The 21,676-nt window shown below is 43.4% G+C and overlaps 1 protein-coding gene across 1 annotated transcript in view; it reads left to right on the top strand.

Annotated features, from left to right (window-relative positions):
- Positions 1 to 16,250, top strand: part of kif5ab (kinesin family member 5A, b) — a 38,247-nt gene extending 21,997 nt beyond the window's left edge. The window contains exons 12-26 of the mRNA XM_076141012.1: positions 1,245 to 1,453; positions 2,372 to 2,440; positions 4,131 to 4,337; positions 6,824 to 6,970; positions 7,576 to 7,764; positions 8,130 to 8,247; positions 9,390 to 9,454; positions 9,841 to 9,950; positions 11,116 to 11,217; positions 11,732 to 11,792; positions 12,007 to 12,078; positions 12,261 to 12,365; positions 15,230 to 15,446; positions 15,898 to 16,098; positions 16,138 to 16,250. Of these exons, the coding sequence (XP_075997127.1) occupies positions 1,245 to 1,453; positions 2,372 to 2,440; positions 4,131 to 4,337; positions 6,824 to 6,970; positions 7,576 to 7,764; positions 8,130 to 8,247; positions 9,390 to 9,454; positions 9,841 to 9,950; positions 11,116 to 11,217; positions 11,732 to 11,792; positions 12,007 to 12,078; positions 12,261 to 12,365; positions 15,230 to 15,446; positions 15,898 to 16,098; positions 16,138 to 16,250 (1,985 nt within the window). The remainder of the gene's footprint in view (positions 1 to 1,244; positions 1,454 to 2,371; positions 2,441 to 4,130; positions 4,338 to 6,823; positions 6,971 to 7,575; positions 7,765 to 8,129; positions 8,248 to 9,389; positions 9,455 to 9,840; positions 9,951 to 11,115; positions 11,218 to 11,731; positions 11,793 to 12,006; positions 12,079 to 12,260; positions 12,366 to 15,229; positions 15,447 to 15,897; positions 16,099 to 16,137) is intronic.
- The last annotated feature ends 5,426 nt before the right edge of the window (positions 16,251 to 21,676 follow it).

Here is a 21,676-nt window from a genome sequence, read left to right as displayed (position 1 = left end):
GCCAGGAGAGATGTGGAAGGAGGACAGCTTGGGTTGCAGGACTTATTCCCAAAATACTTCAAAAACCCTTTTCAGGCTATGTTGCTTGCACAATATTCAGACTTTCACACTTACTATAATTGGATTCCCTCACATTGTGCTGGAGGCGGAGATGTTGGCGGCTTTCTGTTTTGTGTTTCCTCATGTATTAATAATCCACTGTGCAAAAAAAAGGTCTAATCACATCTACAGTTCATTCATATTTTACTCTGGGTTCCTGCCAAGTGCGCGGACACACACACACATGTACACACAAACACACACACACACAGACAAACACTGGCTACACTCATTCACTCTTAATTAGATCGCTATGTTACATGAGTGCATCCATTCACACATCCAGACAGACGACTGAGCCTCCTCCAAATGTCAATGCACTCAATGCCTGTGATTGGTTGACATTCAACCCTGTAATGAATCATTTTTAGTGTTTTTGTAAATATTCTTCCCTCAGTGCTTGACCGGAATTTAAAAAATGCCGTTACATCTTTATTGAACACCAATCAGTGAAAATGATCCTTTTTTATCACATCATTGCCGCGCTGTCCCTCTCTCATGTTCCCTCTCACACACACACACAGCCCCTCCCTTCTTTCCTCTCTGTCTCACTCACAGTTTAGCACCTTTAATTTCCTAATGGATCATCTTGACAACCTCATTGCCCGCACTCCTCTCACGCTGCCCTCCGTATCGTCGCTCTCCCCAGGCCCCCCGGAAATTCCCAAAGATGGATGTTGTTGACCCCTTTCTTGTAGCACATTACCCCACTCTTTAGCCAAGGATGGCCAAAGACAGGAACGCTTGTCCTCTATGTTCTATCTATGTATCTCCAGAGTCGAGTGTGTGCAGGTTTCCATTGCACTTAAACGGCCCAACTGCTAGTTTGTATTGATTAGGGCACGGACAAAGAAACAACGAGAACTAATCAGTGAAGTCGGGTATCAAGGAGGGTCAATAAGAGTCAGTGAGAGGTTTAATGATTGTATTGATGCTGCCTTGAAGAGAAATACGTCACAGTTTCTGAATTGATCTTTATCTTGCATCAGTGCTGACAGCTAGATTACAAATACGAATTAAAATGTCTCATCTAAACTACAAAAGTATTGATGAGCGCGATAATCTCTCTCTCTGTGTGCTCATTTGCAGAAATACGGGTAGTAGTTTATAACGATGGGCGTTTGCTCCCCTCCTCCTCTTCCCAGATGAGGAGCTTCCCGATTTTGACCATTTGAGCCCAGGGTCAACCGAGGTCCGCCCGATGCCTCCCGATGCCGAGGAGCCCCCGCTGGACATCTGCAGCCCCTGCAGCCCCTCGTCCGACGTCTCCTCCATAGTGGTGCGCATCTCCGAAGAGGAGCGGCAGAAATATGAGGAGGAAATCCGAAAGCTTTACAAACAGCTGGATGATAAGGTGATGAGTGGAACATTTGTATGCAGTGATGTACATCAAGACGGCTTAGATTTTATACTGCTGTGCATATATGAATGCAAAGATTGTATTGTGTATACATGTTTTATTCATGTATGCAGACTCAGGCAGATACAATAGTAAGCACATTAGCAACACTTAGGAAGGGAAGTCATGAGGGACTAACCGTGTGTTACACTGATACCCACTGAAACTATCAGCTATGCCTGCATACATTATCAACACGCCGCTCAATGTCTAATGTGTCATTTCATTGCCTTTTATTTTAATTTGTCAATGGATTTTCCCCAGATGCTGCTGAACCAGTTGAGTGTCACCGATTTGGCTCATTTCATTTAAGCTTCTTTCCTTGCCTTTAAAATGGATGTAAGGCAGATTAAAAACAAAAAAGAAAGCCTGCACAATAATTCACAACCCTTTTTGTCATCTGAACACATGCAGGCACATACTGGTGCACAGTTCACCACACAGAGGAATCCGTTGGGATGCATACATTATATTATCTTCTCCTTCTGCAGTGCAGCCGTGGTTGGAGCACTGATGCAGCAGATTTGATGTTGACTCTTTTCTTATTCGCACGTAGGGGAAATCAATTGTTTTCTATCACTTTCAGCTTTTGTGCTTTGAGCTAATTGTGTTTAGCATATAATCACTTGACCGTGGCAAAAACAAATGCATTCTGAATCATAAATTGACAGATTTCCATTGTACATTTGTTTTAGGTAATTATAGTGAGCGTCATTGTATTTCTGGAATTCTATTGAATTTCTGCATCAGTAGATAAAGGCAGGTAGTTGAAGAAGGCATCAAAACAACAAGGGGTCTCCAGTTTCTGTGTCGTGGGTGTAATTTATGACAATTTATACAATATCTGTGTTATTTTTATATTTACCATTAAAGGATGATGAGATCAACCATCAGAGCCAGATGGTAGAGAAGCTGAAGGAGCAGATGCTGGACCAGGAGGAGGTAAAGGACCTCTGCTTTGTAACCTTTTATGAGTGCTGCTAAATGGCCCACTGTAGGCTGCTACGTCTATAAATGTGGCAATCAAAGTCACACTTTTAATAGAATTCAGTCGTGGGATATTTATCATTCTGCCCTTGAGACGGTTAAAAAAAATATCTTTTCAGTTCCCATAAGGTACTTCAGGGACATCTTTGTTTGATATTCAGGGAATTTGCCTTTCAGAAAATGATAATAGTGAGGTGAAGCACAAAAACGGAGAGAAAGGAAAGGTTTACACTGAGACCAAAGGACACCTCTGCCACTTTTCAGATGCATTAGTCCTCCAGGTGAGAGGAAAAAATGAAAAGAACTACAGATAAAATGTAAAAATAAATGCTCTATAATGATGCAATTAAGATTATGATTGGAATTTGGAATTTCTCTCTAACATAGTAAGTGTACAGGTACAGTGTAAGTGTATGCTTCTACAGCCTGCTTGTGAGGGAAAACAGTTAAATGTCTGGTAAAAAAAGCAACATCTCAGAGCTAAACCAGCGGGTTAAACAAAATTATTTAAAATGTTGTAATAGTAAATACATTGCCAGTGGAAGATTCTCCATTTGTAAAACTGGTTCAATTACAGTATGTCTCCAAAATGGGCCTGCAGCGGGCCGTACTTCACACCAGCTGTCAACATGGTAACTACCCAACCTTAGCTTGTGTAACATGAATTAAGATTCGTTTGGTCAAACAGAGGTTGTGCGCCTCAGTGCATCCTGGGATAGAGAAGCATCTACATTTAATGACATCCATCCAGCACAGAACAATGTCCCACAGTGGGCTGCAGAGGCACACACACACAGCCACCACGGCTGCAGAATAAGGTCGGCTTCTTCAGCTCTGGGATCAGCGTCTATAACTCAGCAGAATTTGCACTGCGACACAAATATGTAGATCCATTGGGGGGAAATTTATGTAATACAGGGTCAGATTTGATGTGTCGTTAAGAGCAGATCCATGTTCCCTCATTTATAAGAGATGAGAGAAGCACCACAGCTCCGTTCCTCAACTGTCAGCCTCTGCAGGACACACAGACGAGCTCGCATCTGTGTCCTCACACACTGTATCACACTTTTTCATCGTGCACTCTTTTCAATACTTTACTTTACTTTATCGACACTTCTATTGCTTCTGATAGAACATTCATTGGTTCTGCTCTCTTGCAATTTATAAGTTGCAGCATTTTGTACCAAATAAACTTTGACATTTCACCAAAAATGTGGCAAATGAGTTTGTTGATGCTGCCGGCTTTGATCAATGGCAGCGGTCCTTTAGATATGTAGCTGCTCATTAACATGCAAATTTGTTTTGGCTTTTACCTGCAATGCACTTTACAACAACACCACAACAGTAACGGTTCACTGCTGCCCCTCAAAGAAATTAAGCTACTTTATGATGGCCTTCAATTATAGTGCCACTGATTTAGGGTTGTGCTGTGTTGCTCACTCCCGCTGGGTGAACAAAGATGGAGCGGTCACAGCCATTCATCCCAAGTTCATGCTGTCTTGTTAGTGAGTGAATATGAGCTCTACCTAAAAGTAAAGAGATGATCTCATGAATAGTGCTTCATTTGCTTCATTTTATTGGCTGTTTTAGTCAATCTGTATTGATTTTCTACTCACATGTTTAGGAGTAAATCTATGTCCCTCAGCTTCTAGCCTCGTCCAGGGGCGACAGTGAGAGGGTGCAGACGGAGCTGGGCAGACTGCAGACAGAGAGCGAGTTGGCGAAGGCAGAGGTGAAAGAGGTCCTGCAAGCCCTGGAGGAGCTGGCAGTCAATTATGACCAGAAGAGCCTAGAAGTGGAGGAGAAGAGCGTGAAGAATAAGCTGCTGGCTGAGGAGCTGGCAAAGAAAATGGTGGGTGAGTGGTTAAATGGGTAAATGCCTGAAAATGCTGTTGTTTGTACTGAGAGGTTAACAAACCATGGGTGAAGTGAACTTTTGGGCTTGAAGAAGCATTGATTCCTTATGTAACTGCAGTAAAACAAATCTTGGGAATATCCCAGCGTTGTGTTATTGTCTCTGGCATGCAGGTTATGTTTTTACATATTTGTTCATTCAGGGGATGACACAGACTATTTTCATCGATCCCCAGCAGGGGTTTGGGACTTGATAATGATAACACATAAAGTTCTGATCCAAGGGCGGAATCAGAAATGATCTCATTGATTTCCAAACATTGCAAAGTAATACAACAAGTTTTGATTAAAAAATAACCATTTTTATCCCAAGATTGATCCTTTGGCTTAATTTGTCATGTAAATTAAGGATCTGGAACTTGGCATCAATCAAAATGCTGCATAATAACAAATGAGACTTGCAAAGAATCCACCAGAAGATTATTAGAAGAAGAAGTGCTTGGTTTGCCCCTCTAGGTTTGAGGATTTGTAGATGACAGTGGGTGCTACAGGGTGATGTGGTGTCTTGGATCTGGTTCTGAACAGAAAGTACTGATACTGTTAGGAAAATGAAAAGATGAAGAAGAAGAAATATTGAACTGCAAATAAAAGAGGGACGACTGCCGGCAGCACTGATCAGTCCCTAATAATGTAATCATGACAAGCTCAGTGGAACATTATTCACCCTCTAATAACCTCTTTAATATTTCATCAACCGTTTGACTGTCTGCCAGGATGTCCTCCTCCCCTCCTGGCCTCCTTCTCTTTCTTCTTCAGGAATCCTGTCCAGTTTGTTAAATTGACGGAAGAAGCTGACAGTGTAGCCGCTCACTGTACGGCTCAGTCAACCAAATCCTCCCTGAATACCCTCTTTTCTCCTCAATCATGGTCACTTTGCACGCCTCTTCTATACGGTGACCTCTCACTCGGCGCTGCTCTTTCACAGGGAAGCCACCTGGCAGCTCACTGTGACTGACAGGATGTGGAGCTGAGCACAGGAGACCATACGGCCACGATGAATTCCTTTTATCTGAGGCTATTAAGACCTTTCTTTAGTTACGGGCCCCCTGACTCATTAGGCCTCATTCTACACCTGCTGCACCCCAGCTGTTAATGTTAATGTGCGGTGTTGTGGCTTTTCAAACAGTCCCTATCTCCACCTCACGAGCCACTGACCTAGAATGGACTCCATTTATCACCGCTTTCACCCCAGTGCCTCTTCCTCCTCGGCTGTCTTCATCACTACTCTCACTGGAACCTCCTTACTTCTTCCATGTCATCCATCCGTTCAACCGTCCATCCATTGTAACTCACCTTCGTTCAAAATGATTAAATCCATCCATCATTCCCTGCGGCCTTCTAAGAGCAGTCCGTGAGCCATCAGTGTCTTAGCAGAAAATTAAAACAGAATGTTTTGCACTCACCCCTCTTTATTTCCCATTTTATTTATTTATGAATGAATCAATTTAAGTGAATTATTTACAGCCATTTATCCTATGTTAATGTTTTGATGTGGGAAGTGACCCAGAAAAAGCTCAGGGGGCTTTCAGGCAACGAAGCAGATGAAGACAGAGAAGTTTGTAAAGCAAGGAATGCAATTTAAACGGAGCCTTAGAGCAAAAACACACTTAAAAAAACAGAGCCTGAGTGTGTTATTCCTCCAAATAGAGATGATCTTTTCAATATTTATGAAAGTAAAACGCCAGTGTTTCAATCTGCAATGCTGAGAAACAGAAAAACCCTCAGTCTTTAGTTACTGTAGCAACACCAGTATGGAAGCAGACCTTTGACGGCAGATTGTATTTGCGGTGCATAAATTTGCATTGAAATTGGCCACACTAAAGCAATGAAATCATGCATTTTTGAGGTAATTTGAGTGCAGTTCTTCTTGAACAAACCCCGGCTCAATCACCAATCTCTTAATACACTCTTAATACCTTCTATTTGAATTTATTGCTTCTTTTCTTCGTATGATTGAAGGCAAATTACTTCATCGCGAAAATGTTATCGGCGAGACAGTGTTGTTCACAAACAGCCTGCTGCAGAAAATGAGGAGGGATGAAGTGAACCTCATCACTCACTTTTACCCTCCTCTCATCCATTACCTGGGCTATCACCCGCTATCTCTGTAGTTTATTGATTTGTAATTTAGCAGCCATTATGTTTTGCTACTTGCATTTCTCGGATAAGAATGAGGTCGGAGTTAGAATGCCTCACACTGCTGGGTGTGGTCGCAATCTCCATCTGTTCCTTCTCTCATAAACGTCCCTCCTTTCATTATCACCTTAATTCTTGCCCTTTTCTCATCTTCTGGCTTTACCATCACAATTCTCTGCAGCAATTTCCTCCCACACGTCTGTTCATCACTCTTACTCTCTCTCTCTCCCTCGCCCCTCTTTTTGTGCTTTGCTCTCTCCTTCATCTCTCTTCCCTGTCCTCCCGCAGGACCACCTGATGGCGTTGGAAGCGGAGCTGTCCCGTATACGAGAAGTAAGCAGCCATCAGAGGAAGCGCATAGCTGAGATTCTCAACGGGCTGATGAGGGATCTGAGCGAGTTTAGCACCATCGTTGGAAACAGAGACATCAAACTGGTGGGTGTGGCTGCAGAAATCAATGGGCCCAGATTTTACCCTTGAATACATTGTCCACGGTGCAGCATAAAGTCACATATCTTAACTTTGTATCCTCTGCTCCAAAGCTTCACTTAAACTGTTATGATGCTCCATTACATCAAAGGGGGAATTGTCTTTTAAATCACTTTAAATGCATTTTTCCATCTAATTCCCTCCACAGCAAGACCTGAATTTAAGATACATTTCTGTAAGTGTGAGCTTAGCTGTTTTTGCAGTGGTACACAAACTAAATTATAGCCTTAAGGCGAGTTTCTAAGCAGGAGCGAGAACATTCAGTCTATGAATAGTATATGTGACATTATTGTATGTCTGCTACCTCACTCTCACTTCCCAATATTGATGTGGTTATTCTCGTCTTTTATCCAGCCACAGGATCAACCAAATGATGCTCTTACCATAATAGAGACACATTCAACATGCCGCAGTGTTTCCATGATCCCTCTATCTCTCTTTTCCTTTCCAGTTGTCTTTAAATTCCTCCCACTCAATCTTCTCTCTCTCTCTCACTCTCTTTCTCCCTCTCTCGCTCTCGTCCTCTGTTCCTCCCCTCTCGTTTATCTCAGCCCATGGAGATCACCGGCGTGATTGAGGAGGAGTTCACAGTGGCTCGTCTCTACATCAGTAAGATCAAGTCAGAGGTGAAGTCCATGGTGAAGCGCTGCCGCCATCTGGAGAACCTTCAGATGGAGTGCCATCGTAAAATGGAGCAGACGGGCAGAGAGTTATCTTCATGCCACCTCCTCATTTCACAGGTGAAGGAGGGGAAACAGACAGGAACAGAGGAAGCGGCATGATAATGTAACTGAAAGTAAAGTATGTGGGGGAGTAAAGGGGCTCGTGGTGATAATTACTTTGTCTTGACGTGGGCAATCGATATTAATACAGTAATTATGATGACTTTTACAGGGTCATCTGCTTGTTTGGCGCTATTATGATGTAAATAATGAAACAGGGCTTGTAAATAGTTTATGGGGGTTAAATTCATGCCGCAGTGAGAAGAAATGACATTTTTTTTCAGCTGGTAAATGACATCTATACAGTTTGTGAGAATAGTGTGTTCTTCTGCATTGAGTTGAGTGTTCTTCCTGAATCTGTCGCGCTATTATCTGACTTTCAGCACCAGGCGAAGATCTGCTCTGTAACAGAGTACTTGCAGATTGTGGAGCTGAAGAAAAGACAGCTGGAGGACGGCCATGATTATCTGAGCGAGGAGCTGGCCAAAGTCCAAGCTCAAGGTAGAAGAATCCATAACGGGTCAAAAACGCACTATAATTGAAATACAACAGCATCAGCCTCATTCCTCCGTAAACTCAAAGAGGTCAAATACACAATCGCATTGAGGATAAAACATGTTTAGTTCAGAACAGGAGTCTAAGCTCTCACGTGAAAGCCAACAAACCAAGATTTTTCATTTTGATTCTAGAGTCAAAGAGGAAATTATTAACATGGTCATTATTTTTGGTGGCATAAGACTCATGCCAATCAGCAGGGTGGACCATTTAAGAGAATTACAGACAAATGACAGGTTCCTCTTGAGATCCCTGATAGGAGTTTGAGATTATTCTTGATTGAGACACGTGAAGAGAGGCTGTAAAACCATAAATGGACGACGACCTCACTCACAGCTCCGTCAAGGACAATAATCAGGCTGATTTACATTATAAATCTTGCTAATTGCTGACTTGAGTCAAAGTCAGATGGGAGGTGAATCATCAGACACCATCAAACAAAATGATCTCCGCACAAAGTCAAAAACATCTTCCACCATGTTTCCGCTCCATTGAGGTGGAACTGCAAGGAGGAATTTTATTGGCTTCTGCAGGAAATTTCAAGTCGATGCCAGAGGCCCTTCAGTTTAGTCAGGAAAAAGGGGAAAACAAGGATAATCAATGATGAACGGCTGAGACCTCAATACATTTACACTGCACTGGAGTTTTTAATAGCCCACTTTAAATTCCAAGGTCTGGGAGTAAGTGAAGCTGTAGTTTGTTCAGGTAGCAGGACACACACAAGTCACACCTCTCCTGATGAAAGGACACACGGGGAGTCCTGCAAGAGAAACACTGTGCATTAAGCAACAAGCAGTGGATTTAAAGGGCTCGGGAATCAATTCTGGCTGTTGTCCACGTAGAGAGAGGCGACGCTCATCCATAATGAAGCAGACAAACAAAAAGGCGCTGCGGGTCAGGCCCATCTCAGTGCCAGTGGATCGCTGTAAACACATCATTACAGCGGGCAAGCCGGATGGTGCCGGCAACAGGGCAGATCAGCCTGACACAGAGTGGATGTCGAATCCGGCGTGCGAGTGAGATCTCTCCCTCTCTCTCTCTCTCTCTCTGTCTTCTCTGCCCCTCACGTGTGTTCTTGCTCGTCTCAGCTGCGGTGTCAGAGGTGGCGAGGAGGGACGGCGGATCGCCCGTCCAGGAATCCGGTGACATAAAGGTAACCATGGTTACGGTGAGCAGTTTGACATAATGACCTTTTCTTCGCACAGCTGCCACACCGCCGCCTAACCGCAGGCAGGTGTTTGTGTGTGTTCTTGTTCCTGTTGTGTTTAATACGTGTATTAATGAGTGTACCACTTCCATTTAATTAGCCATGTCCAAACTCATACTCACTGGCAGTGTTTGACACAGACCGGAGTGTGTGTGCATGTGTGTCCATCCACCCGTGCGCTGGTGTGTGTAATTCCTCCCTCTGTTGTTACTTGGGCAGATTGTTTTCATTTCATTTCACACCTCTCTTTGCCAAGGTGTGCCTCCGTCTCTCTCTATCTTCTCTCATTACATGTGATGGTCTCTCGCTCTCTCTTGTCGCCCAAACTCCAGAGAGCCCTGGAGCAGCAGATGGAGTCGCGCCGTGAGTCGCACAGCAAACAGCTTGGACGCCTCCGAGACGAAATCGATGAGAAGCAGGCGCTCATCGACGACTTAACTGAGTCAGTGCCTCGTTTTGATCCCTCGTCTTTTCTAGCATGCAGACTGACCCATAGTTACCGTGTTGGAAGTCTTTACACCCGACTAAGCAGCACAAGCAGAGCACTGTGTTTGTGTTTCTAATCAGAGCTGTCAAAGTGGATCAGCAGGAGTCACAGAACACAAAGGCACTTCGCCCTTGAGATTGGACAATGTAAGAGCTTATTTAAGGCTCTGCACTCCTGTACAGGGCACGTCGGCTCACCTTTACAATTTAAAAACTGTTGAAAACGGTGAGAGAGAGAGAGAGTATGTGTAGGGGAGATAGAGGAGAGAGAACACAGCGCGAATTATACAAGGATCCAGACAATTGAACCGCTCCAACTGTCTGTGTGTCTGTGGGCACAAAGGGTGGTAACGTTGCATTTAGGAGCCACGTGGTTTCTGCTCCATCGCTGTTAAACGAGCCGCTGAGTGAGGCGTGTGCTTGGAAAAGGAAAAGATGCCCTCCTTTCAGCAGGTATGGCCATCTGCGTGGAGACCCCGGGGCCGTCCCACTTGTGCGACTTTTGCTGGAGAGAATCGCTGAACAAATCCGGTCACGCTCCGCTCGCCCAGTTGGCACAAGTCTGAGCCGGATAAGCAGCTTGACAGTGAACGGATGAACGATTTCCTGCTTGATTTGCATCTTTAGTTAGAGATTTGCAGTCGTGCACCCGGAACAGTAAATGTAGGTCAGACAGTCGGACAATCTTGAGTTTTTAGGGATTCAATGTTTTGCTCAAAGACATCCGGGCAGATGTTTTCTTCCCTGAGCTCCGATTTAGTTATTGTTCCGTCAAACCGTTGGAAATCTGTGATCGATCACTCCAGTAGTACAATGAATGAGCTGTCTTCTTACTTTTGTAGGGTAAAATAGTTTTCTTGTGAGGTGAAAATAGAAGCAGACCGATCTATCACATCCATTCAACTGGGGAGGAAAATGTGTTAAGTGTTTTTCCATATTAAAATGAATCACTGGAAGGTTTCCAGGAAAGAAAGGAAACCAACCTCACATCTATTCAGACTAATTAACCATCAATCAGGCTGAGCAACGTTCTACATCCAACAACAGGAATAATAAAAACAATAAAAGTATTTGAGCTAGTGAATGATGAGTTGAGTGAATCTCACTTTCTGCCTTTTCAGCCATAACCTGAAGCAGCACCTAGAGTTGGAGCAGCTCCATGGCGACTTTGAATGTCTCCAGAGCCGAGAGCATCACAAGAGCCAGCAGCTGGAGGAGCTGACGTGAGTCTGTTTTACTGTCCTGGCTGGCACTCAAACCCTTCACCATATGGGCGCCTGCAGGCAAGCTGCCTCTGTTAATTCACAGCTTTCATCTTTCTCTGTCATTCTTCCTCTTTTTCTCCATTTTTCTTCCCTCTGTGTGACTCTACCTGTCTGTAGCTACAGCGGAGCAACACAGCCTGTGGCTAAAATTAGACAAAGATTGACTCCTTTTCCTTTATGGTTCTCTGTCTTCACTCTTCATTATGGACAATTGGAATATCGTAGCAGCATCTGGGAGGTTGCGGCTGACCTTTGCAGTGTGTTGCACCAGATGACAGATGGTTAGCGGGCCACTAGTGGGTCAGGTGGTCTACCGTGTTTGTACCCCTCTTTTATGAAGTATTCTCTGGGGGGGTGCAGGCAGCACCCACATGGAGAGAAAGGTGTCTATGGTGAAGTCTCTATGGGACAAAGAGCTCACTCACTGGTTCAGGTTTTTGGGTAAAGTCTCTCTCTCTCTCTCTCTCTCTAGATTCCTCCATGAGCGACATGAACAATCAAAGCAAGACCTCAAAGGACTGGAAGAAACGGTTGTAAGTCCTTATTTGCTCTCACTATTTACTCAGTTTCCTTTAGAGAATCCTGAGCCAATAAATACTCTCTCTCACTTTACGGTATTATTTTCCATCCTCTCTCTCTCTCTCTTTCTCTCTCTCTCTCTCTCTCTCTCTCTCTCTCTCTCTCTCTCTCTCTCTCTCTCTCTCTCTCTCTCTCTCTCTCTCCCCCTCTCTCTCTCTTTCTCTGTAGGCTCGTGAGCTCCACACCCTTCACAACCTTCGTAGGCTTTTTGTTCAAGACCTAACGACTCGAGTTAGAAAAGTACGTACGACACAACTAATGAATCCAGCATCCTTTCAAGTTGGGTCACATATTGTAAATGAGCTAAATGCAGTATGCAAATGAATATGTTTCATAATATGTAATATAAATAAGTATGTTGTTTGTGTGTGTGTGTGTGTGTGTGTGTGTGTGTGTCTTACATCTCCTCTATCTGTTGGCAGTGTTCAAAGATGGAGCCTGATGACGGTCGGGGGTACGTGACTCAAAAACAGAAGATTTCCTTTCTTGAGAACAACTTGGAGCAGCTTTCAAAAGTTCACAAACAGGTAACAGAAGCAAGTCAAGATTATTTGTCTTTCCCATCACATACACTCCATGTCTCAGGGGGCTTTACAGGCCCTCTGAGACATTGATAAAACCTCAGGAGAGGCAATTTAGAGATGGATCTCCCTCCTGTAGCAATAAGGCATAGGCAGGGAAGAACAGAACCCCGATCCAGAGAGTCCACAAAGAGCAACAAATATAGAAACTATACATTTTATTTAAGGGGGCAGGAAATTACCTGTCACCTGTCTAGCATCCCTTTATAAATTCGAATAAACAATCCAATTTAAAATGTGCATGTACAGTGCAGTAGCAATAAAGCAGAAATGTCTGAATAGAGACAGGGAGGACAACAAGAGCCAGCAAATTAAAATAGACTGCAGTGTGTTTTTCTTTGCTCTCGAGTTCCATCAATCATCTTATCAAAGGAACTTCACATGAAAGTCCTCTGGAAATGTGACTGAGCAGCAGGAGGGTTAAACCAGCAGCCTGCAGGGATGAGACAATACACAGCCGAGCCGTCTCACATTCATTATATCCAAAATGAATGACTCCGCGCGCAGGTGAACATAAAATCTGCCTGCATTAAAAACAGTCCTTGTGGACGTGCAGGACGGTGTACATGCATAAATACGCACACACACACACCCTTTTGTTTTATATAAGTGGACCCCAGCAGTGGAAAGGTTGATGAGCTAAATGTTTCTGCACACTGGCTCATGCACTCAGACAGATTGGTGAGAGCTGCAGTGCAGTGCAGTAGTTTCTCAGGCAGAAAGAAACCAATCGGAAAGTGGCTGCTGGGAGAGGCCATCCCATCCACCACCTGCTGATACTGAGGGAATGGAGGAACCAAAGTCACGTCCATAAATCAACACGCTCCCAGCGGAACGTGATAAGGCTCCCACAGACGCCAGCACACAGTACATGTGGCCCATGTAATAATATAATAAAGTATGGCTGTCTATCTGCTTGTCCACAAACACACACACATACAGTCCCACACGCACATACACACACACACACACAGCGAAAAGATCTCTGATATCATTCTATTCTATATTCATCCTGCTCCCATTTCTTACTTTTGAAACAGTTTAACTATAAACACGTATCTCCAACCCCCAGGTGGTTATCCTACTTTTCCTGCTCGCAGACTTTGCCTGGTTGCTAAAACCTCAGCTGAATGGTTGCTCTTCATCATCATCATTTAAGATTTAAGATAGTTTATTTAAGTCATTTTGCGTGCAACTGACAGCAATCACACACAATTGAAATTTGTCTTGCACCCCCTACATATCACACACACAAACACATGCACTACAGAGGGGGTGCAGGGCAGCCATTTTTCGGCGCCCGTGGAGCAGTTAGGGGTTCGGTGCCTTGCTCATTGGCACCTCGGCAGTGCTCTGGAGGCAAACTGGCAACTCACTAGCTACCAGTCTGCTTACTTGGTCCACACGGGGGACTTGAACCGGCGACCCTCCGGTTCCCAGCTGTCCGGACCAGCAGACTGAGCTACTGCCGCCCCCATTTAAGCACATGGTCACTGTTGGAATATAACAAATAATGTCAACACACATATAAGTAAATGCAGTAACTGAGGTTAATATAGTTACAAGTACCCAAATGGCTGGCCCCGGGAAAGTCTGGAGATGGAGTAATACATACGAGCATTTACTGCTTCTCTCTCCAGGAGGGCTAGATAACACATATCTGCCAATGGGTGAAGAGGTCACTGTATCACTTTATCAAAGCTTCAAGCATCTGTGGTCAGGAAGAAGGAAGAGAGGGGGTTTGCATGGACGGGCAGTCAGGGTGAGCTTCTTCAGATCAAAGGGCTAATTACACTATACTGTTGTTCTTTAATTTACACAAAGAGTATTCTACTTTCCCCCACAGACAACTGTTCATCCCTCAGATTTGAATCTTAGCGCTGCCCCTCTTGAAGCTGGCTGACCAATAGATAACAGTTAAACTACATTGTCATCAGTGAATTAGAATATTATGTAAACTAAAATGTATATGCGGGATAAATAGGGAAGCACGGAAATATTTGATCGTCCTTCTTTGATGCATGCGAGAGTTGGAACCAGCGCTGTCCAAAGTCTTATTCCAGTAAAGCTCTTCTGAAGATTCCAGTTCATCTTTGCCTCATCTTTTCCTCTTGATTCACCACAAACGAACACGCAGAAGAATATCAGAACGATTCTTCAATATCACCTAGCAGCGTCTCTACTTATAAGAATGGTGCTCTGTGCTTTCTGTGAAGGTTCTCAGTTCAGGTCATGGTATCCACAGAAAGTAAATCTAAAGCAAATGGACTTGCTGGCTTGAAGACGTTTCACCTCACCTCTGAGCTCAGAACTAAAGAAGCCTTTCGGATGCAAGCAGGTCCAGCAAAACCAGATGCCTAAGATTAACTTTCCTTTGATGCTTTGTGCTACGTTAAGTCAATAAATTGTCACGTTAAGTACAGTCAGCAAATTGGTGCCACATTCATTTTGTTTCATCAGTCAAAACCCTTGCCTCGAAGAGAGAGGTGGTATCTAGCAGCTTGTATCACAGGGTTGGTGTTTGCGAGCGAGCAGGGGTGTAGCTTTGATGTTGGTGCTTTTAACATTTCTCGATTCGGTAAAAGGCAGGATGGATGAAAGGCAGCTTTCAAATCCAACACAGGTGGAGCAAAAAGCATCATAACAAAATGTCACATTTATTCCACCGGTGATAAATTGATGTTTGAAAATGTAACAGGAAGAGAAGTTTCTTATTATCACATGCATTGTTATCAGCATATTCTGGACTCTGCATACCTCACCAGTAATAATGAAACAAACACTTCATTAAAATAAATATGTTGTCACAGCTGGTACGTGACAATGCAGATCTTCGCTGCGAGCTTCCAAAACTGGAGAAGCGTCTCCGCTATACGGCTGAGCGAGTCAAAGCCCTGGAGGGCGCTTTGAAGGAGGCGAAGGAAGGAGCCATGAAGGACCGGCATCGCTACCAGCAGGAGGTGGAACGCATCAAAGATGTGATGAGGACCCGCTACCCCTTCAAAAGGCCCCACACTGCACAAATAGGTAACACACACACACACACACACACACACACACACACACACGTGCAATGATTTAATCATTTCAAAATAATAACTGTTAGTGATTTACAGTAACGATACTTGACATGGCTGCATGTTTCATTTGAATAAAAGCTTCATAATCTGATTAAATGCTGAGAGCAAATCTTCTGATCTGTGTGCAGGCAGTGATGCAGTGGTAATTCAGGCATTTGCAATTATATTACTACAGTGCATTTATCATTAATATCAATGCTGACGTACAAGGCTTCTTAGTCATATATATTGGTGGTATTCCGAGAAGTCAGGTTGCGCTCTACATTATGAATACCAAACACTTAAGGGTGCTGTAAATAATGTGCGTTTTGACATTTAATTCGCCCCCAAAAATGAATAGTAATGGATGGAGGGAAAGGGAATAAGGGGATCAATCACTTCTGTTCTCTCTCCAACAGCCAAGCCTGTGCGTGCTGGCCACTACCCAGCATGCTGTCCCATCAACCCCTTCTTCATCCGAAGCTACGGCGAGCACCCTATCCCCTCCTTTAATGCTGCTGGCAACAGCAACAGCAACAAGCAGGCAGAGGCTCCGGCTGCTGCTGCTCCTCCTGCTGCTGCTCCTCCTGCTGCTGCTGCTCCTCCCGCTGCTGCTCCTAGTCCTGTTGCTGCTCCTCCCGCTGCTCCTCCTCTTACAGCAGAGTCCAGGTTACCCAAGAACAACTCCAAAAATCAAAACTCCCCCTCCGCCAAGCACGTCTACGCACAGAACAATGACGGGCGTGACAGTGATGCTCAGAACAACATGTGAGTAAACACTTGTATGTTCTGCAGACTCTCATCCAGTTGCTTCTTAAACCCGTTGAGTCAGTGGTGAGCAGAAACCCAGCCAAGCATTTCTGAGCGTCAGACGACTCTGTGGGTCACATGGGAGGTCCATGTGGGTCACACAGCAGCAACTGAACACGCTGGGTAGAGATGTTAAGGATGTTCCACTGACCAATTCACTGACATAACATACAACGTCACAGCATGAACCAATGTAGGAATTCATTTGGAAGCTATGTTGTATTCTAATGCCTATTGATTCTGCAAACTTGTCATGCAAACGATGCTCAAACAGTGAAAGATTCTGCATTTGTCGTTTCATTTAGACGTCCAAAGAGCAACATGAGGATTTTGATACACGTTTCATGTGAACTTTGCTTTCTGCTCTTTCTAGGAATCATTCTGAAGCGGTGAGCCAAACAGACAAAGCTGCAGAGATGCTCGATTCAGAGAATGGTGAGCTCTACTCACAGCTTACGCCTGTTAAAATAATGAGAAATAATACCATGATCAGCAGGGGCATTTACTCTTGTTATTATAGCCGGGTTTACGAGGCCCGGAGCCTGGTTGCCAACTCCAGCCTTTTCCCATTGCTGCTGCGATTACGCTGTCGTATCAGCCATTTGCTCTGAATGTTGTTTTATACACTCAGAGTGCCAGCTGTTAAACCAGTTTATAGTGATTGTCCCACTGCTAAGATAACAAACTCTGCCCACTACGTCTTTTTTCCTTTTCCTTTCACTCACATCAGCGTCTTTGTCGTTTTTTGCTGTAATTGCAATGTGAGTCATAGGGTTTCACAGCCTTACTTAAGCCTTATGAGAGTTGTAATGGTCTTAAGATATAGTGTCTGCATATTCACAACATCCTCCCTTCCTGCACTCCTTTTATATTGTCTGGGAAAACGCTCTAACCACCTCTGTGGTTGTGTGTCCCAATCATCAGCAGACACTGATGAGATAGATTAGCTTTGCGGTGCCATTACTCAGCTGGACAGATAGCCGGCCGAGCAGACTGGGTGCTCCTCAGCCTCTGACCCAGTGAAGACACAATTATCAATACCGCTCCAAAGTAGGTCTGGAGCCAATACATCAGTCGGCTGGGACAGTGTTTGCCTTTCATTAAATATGAGATATTGGATATTTACTTTGTTCACAGGCAAAACACAAGCTGCTGACCCTTAAAGAATTTAATCAGCCGGGGTTTTAGTTTTCCCATGATTTCTTAAATACTTTTGGGGTTTTCTGTCAAATCTAATATGATGTGCAAACCACTGAGCATTTACTTGAGTTTGTTTTGAAAAGCTATTCAATATTGGCACAAAGCAGCAGCCATTGGCAGTCGTTCCAACATTGTCATCTCAAAAAGATTTGCATTCAATTAAGTTTAGATTTTTAATGTATGTTTTATCCATTTCTTTATTTTTTGTTGCAGTGTACTCTAAATGAAAGTTTTGGAAGGAAAGTGTAATAACAATAATTCATCCTGTAGTCATAGAATGCAACAGGGGAGCAAATAAGGTCGCCATGGGAAAATCCTGCTGTGGTATTTTCAGAGATAAGCTTTGTCAGTTTCCTCTGTGTCTTGAATTTGAATGAGAGCTTGTGAATAAAGTGTCAAAGTCAAAGCTAAACTGCTCCGTTTCGCCCGTTCCCCTCCTCTCTGGTGTTCATTTTGAGTGTGTTTAGGTGTGCGAGTGGAGATAAGATGGTTATAAATAGTCAGAATCGATTTTTGTAATCCTAAAACTAAAGCGAGAGAGCGATATTAAAGCCAGGCAAGCATGAGCTCCCCTGGTAGTAAACATCTCATTAAATAGGTGAAAGGAGCGTTGTGTAATGCATGTTCTACACAATTAACACTGAAAGAACCACACGCCTGCTGACACCTTGATTTGTCCGGGTGTCAATTCATTGTGTCACACATGAGGACTAATGAAGATTTTGTGGTATAGCTGGACGGTTGCCAGGTTTGCTCAAGGGCACTGTAAAGATTGTCGGAGTAGTAGTAGCAAAAAAAAAAAAAAAGGTTTTAGACATATTTCTGCTCAAGGATATACTGGGAAGAGAAATGTATTGGACTGGGCTGCGCCAAATGTAACTGTAATGGACGACCTACAGATAAAGCCATGGTGGAAGGGCCCTTTTCTCAAACAAGTGCTGCACTGCTGCAGGGTTTGGCCCACGCGTCATCTAAAAACATATACTGCCTTATCCTCACTTCACATACTAGTAATGGCAGAAGTAGTATTCACAGCAGACATAGTAGTGCTATTCTAACTTTTATTGTAACAATGTCACCCACGTCCTGCTTGTTCCAAACCCATCTGTCCTCACTGGATTCGGGTTGTTCCTGTCAAACCTAAATCCACTTATTTCAGTTTACACACCTCCTGTCACTGTGCACCTGCCTGCCTGCTTACACACCTCTGTCTGTCCACAGGAAACACCACAGATATCAATGACAACAGGTAAGACCAGCGCACCCTCACTCACGTACCACAGAACACTCCATCCTGTTTGTTGCTTTCTTACCGCAGGCATTGTTGTATGTAAGGTAAATGGCGTATAAGGTAGTGTATAGGATCATACAGAAAGTAGTTCATTTCAGTGTTTATTACTCGTCATAGAGAAGAAATGTTGCCGTAAAGAATAGAACGTTCCTGCCACATTCATCACTAATGCACTGATCCCTAACACGCAACATAAGATTGTGTAACTAACTAGCTGGTATCACTGCTTTTCCTCATTCACTGCTCCACACATCTGCTTCATTGCTGCCCCCTTGTTGCTGTTATTGCTAATGCTGCCCCTGCTTCTGCTGCTTCTGCTGCTGCTGCTGCTGCTGCTGCTGGGGGTGATGATGGTGCTGCCACCTGTATTTCTGCCATTCTGTGCAGCGTGTGTCTGAATGTCAATTCTATGCCCAGAAGTGGCGTCTGTGATAATCAGGATCCAGCCAAACGCTACAACCTGCAGTCAGAGGCTTCAGCCAGCTAATAGTGCTGAGAAGGTAAGGATGCACAATAAACCAGACGCTCTCCCGGGACATAAAAACTGTCACTCCTGATGCTCCATTGACATATATATGAGTGGGGATTGGGGGAATGTTTGCCATTCCAAAACCCTACCTTTGGTTATTCAACATTACAGACTATATGTAATGTGTGTGTGTCTAGTAAATGCACCCATAGGAAGGGGGATTAAAGTACAGCAGCTTCTGGGTTGTAATTACTTCCTCGTACCGTTTCATTAGGTTCATTCTTTATTCATCTTAATCTTGGTCGGCACCATTTGTCATTGGGACCACTGAGTGAAATGACCTCATTCATCATATACAGACCTGAATCACTATGTAATTAAGACAGAACAAGCAAGTGTGTGTGTGAAATGATGTGCCACTTAAAGACAGGACTGTAGATGGTTCATGGTTAAATGTAATGAGTTCATGTATGGTAGTTTGAGTAATAGTTTTCTATAGAACACAGTGCAGGTGACTTTGGTGAAGTGAAACAAAATGAGCCCAGACATGATCCCTGTGGCAATGTTAGCACGACTCACAGGCTGCCTTTTTTCTTCTCTTTCATCTTTCTCTCTTTGTTTCTGCCAAATGTACTTGACTGCCGACCTGACATTCTCTCTCTCTCTCTCTCTCTCTCTCTCTCTCTCTCTCTCTCTCTCTCTTTCTCTCTCTCCCTCTCTCTCTCTCTCAGGCAGACGTTTCTCCTGTAAATCTGCATGCAGCTGATCACTCTACCCAGCCCTTCCTCTCCCACCCTCACCTGCTGTAAACAAGCCTCCATCTTCCTCCCTCCGGCTTCATCCTGACTCCCTCCTCGCTCCTCTTCAGTCCTCATTCCTCTCCGATCTCTGTAGGTGATGTGGGATGTTTAAATCTTTTGGATCAATGACAAACACTGCGTCTCCAATGAGCCGGCAGCTTGGCCACATTATTTCTCTAAACCTTATCGTTCCCATGAGCTGGTGAAAGGGGAGACGAGGTGCCGTGCTTGCAGTGTTGCAAATAACCACTAGGGTGTGCTGTTTCCCTCAATGGAAAACTGAACATAGACATTTTTGTAACCTATAAAGATTTTACAAGAAAAACACCAGTATAGTCAGAAAACTTCATGTTGTGTTGAACCTTGTTAACAATATGAAATCAATTTGTACCAGATTGTGTCCAGATAACACACACAATACTAATAATACACAAAACTGTGCATGTTGTTGTTTTTTTGCAATGATGACTACAAAGACTGGCAGAGAATGAAAGGCCCTCCAAAAAATGAGTTGAGCATCCCCAGACTATTTCAGATGAAAGTCTTAAAAACTACTCGAGTCATTGCTGTAGTCCATAATGTTTAGTCATAGCGTCTGTTATCCTGTTTGACCTCTCCTCCTGGCCAGGCTTTGACAGACACACACTTATATAGCACCAAACATATACAAAAGTAATTACATTATTATATGTTATATGCACTTGATGACAGCATTTTAAAAAACACTTAAATGAGATTTCCAGGGCATTCAACTGTCTAAACACAACAACACACATACATGAACATGTTGACTACATTTGAAATGCCATCACAGAAAAGGAAATTAGTGTTAAGACCTTCAACCAAAACCTGGGGGGGTATTAGATCATTTGTCTGGTACTGCACAGAACTGAAAGCTTGGCCAAGCCTTAATCCTACACAACTACTCACTGTTTTTTATTCAAATTCTAATTTATGACATAAAACACATTGTGCTGTTTTCTATTCTACATTCCACCGAAGAAAAATTTCACATACTTTGATTCTTGTGGGTTTAAGAGGAATAACAAACCAAATATCCAGTATTTTCATGTATCATCTTACAGAAAGCCTCAGCAATAGAAAAAAAAATCCTTTGGAAGATTTCATTGAGCCCAGGAGGATCCAGTTCTACATCAGCATGTTGATGAGAGCGTGACAACTCAGATATTGATTGATAAACAGCTGCAAGAGCACGTCTGGCACTTTTACAACATGTCACACAGCAGTGGCTTCAACTGCATTGAGCCACGAATAAGGTTTGAAAAAAACAAAAAAACAACAACTTGAGGTTATTTTTTAAAGAGTTGACAATGTCAGAGTAGAAGAGACTTTAAAGGTGTAAATCATCCCGAGAAAAATTGCCTGTCAGGGATCGTCTTTGAGATATTCAGTCATCGACATGTCATCCAATAGCATGGCAGTTAAAAAAGATAAAAAAAGAAAAGTGTAGCAACTATTTTTGTACTGCAACTTCTAGGTTGAAAAAAATATACAAAAGTATTTATTTTATGTTTTACTGAAATAACTATTTATTTGCTATTTATTCTTTTATTCTATTAAGTCAAAGCAAGTGTTGAATGTAATGCACATGTGTTGACAGTGATGAT

Source organism: Genypterus blacodes, unplaced genomic scaffold (genome assembly GCF_046128005.1).
Source record: "Genypterus blacodes isolate CSIRO-AG114 ecotype Tasmania unplaced genomic scaffold, CSIRO-AGI_Gbla_v1 ptg000017l_1, whole genome shotgun sequence".
NCBI classification, from domain to species: domain Eukaryota; kingdom Metazoa; phylum Chordata; class Actinopteri; order Ophidiiformes; family Ophidiidae; genus Genypterus; species Genypterus blacodes.
This window is presented reverse-complemented; position numbering and strand designations above follow the sequence as displayed.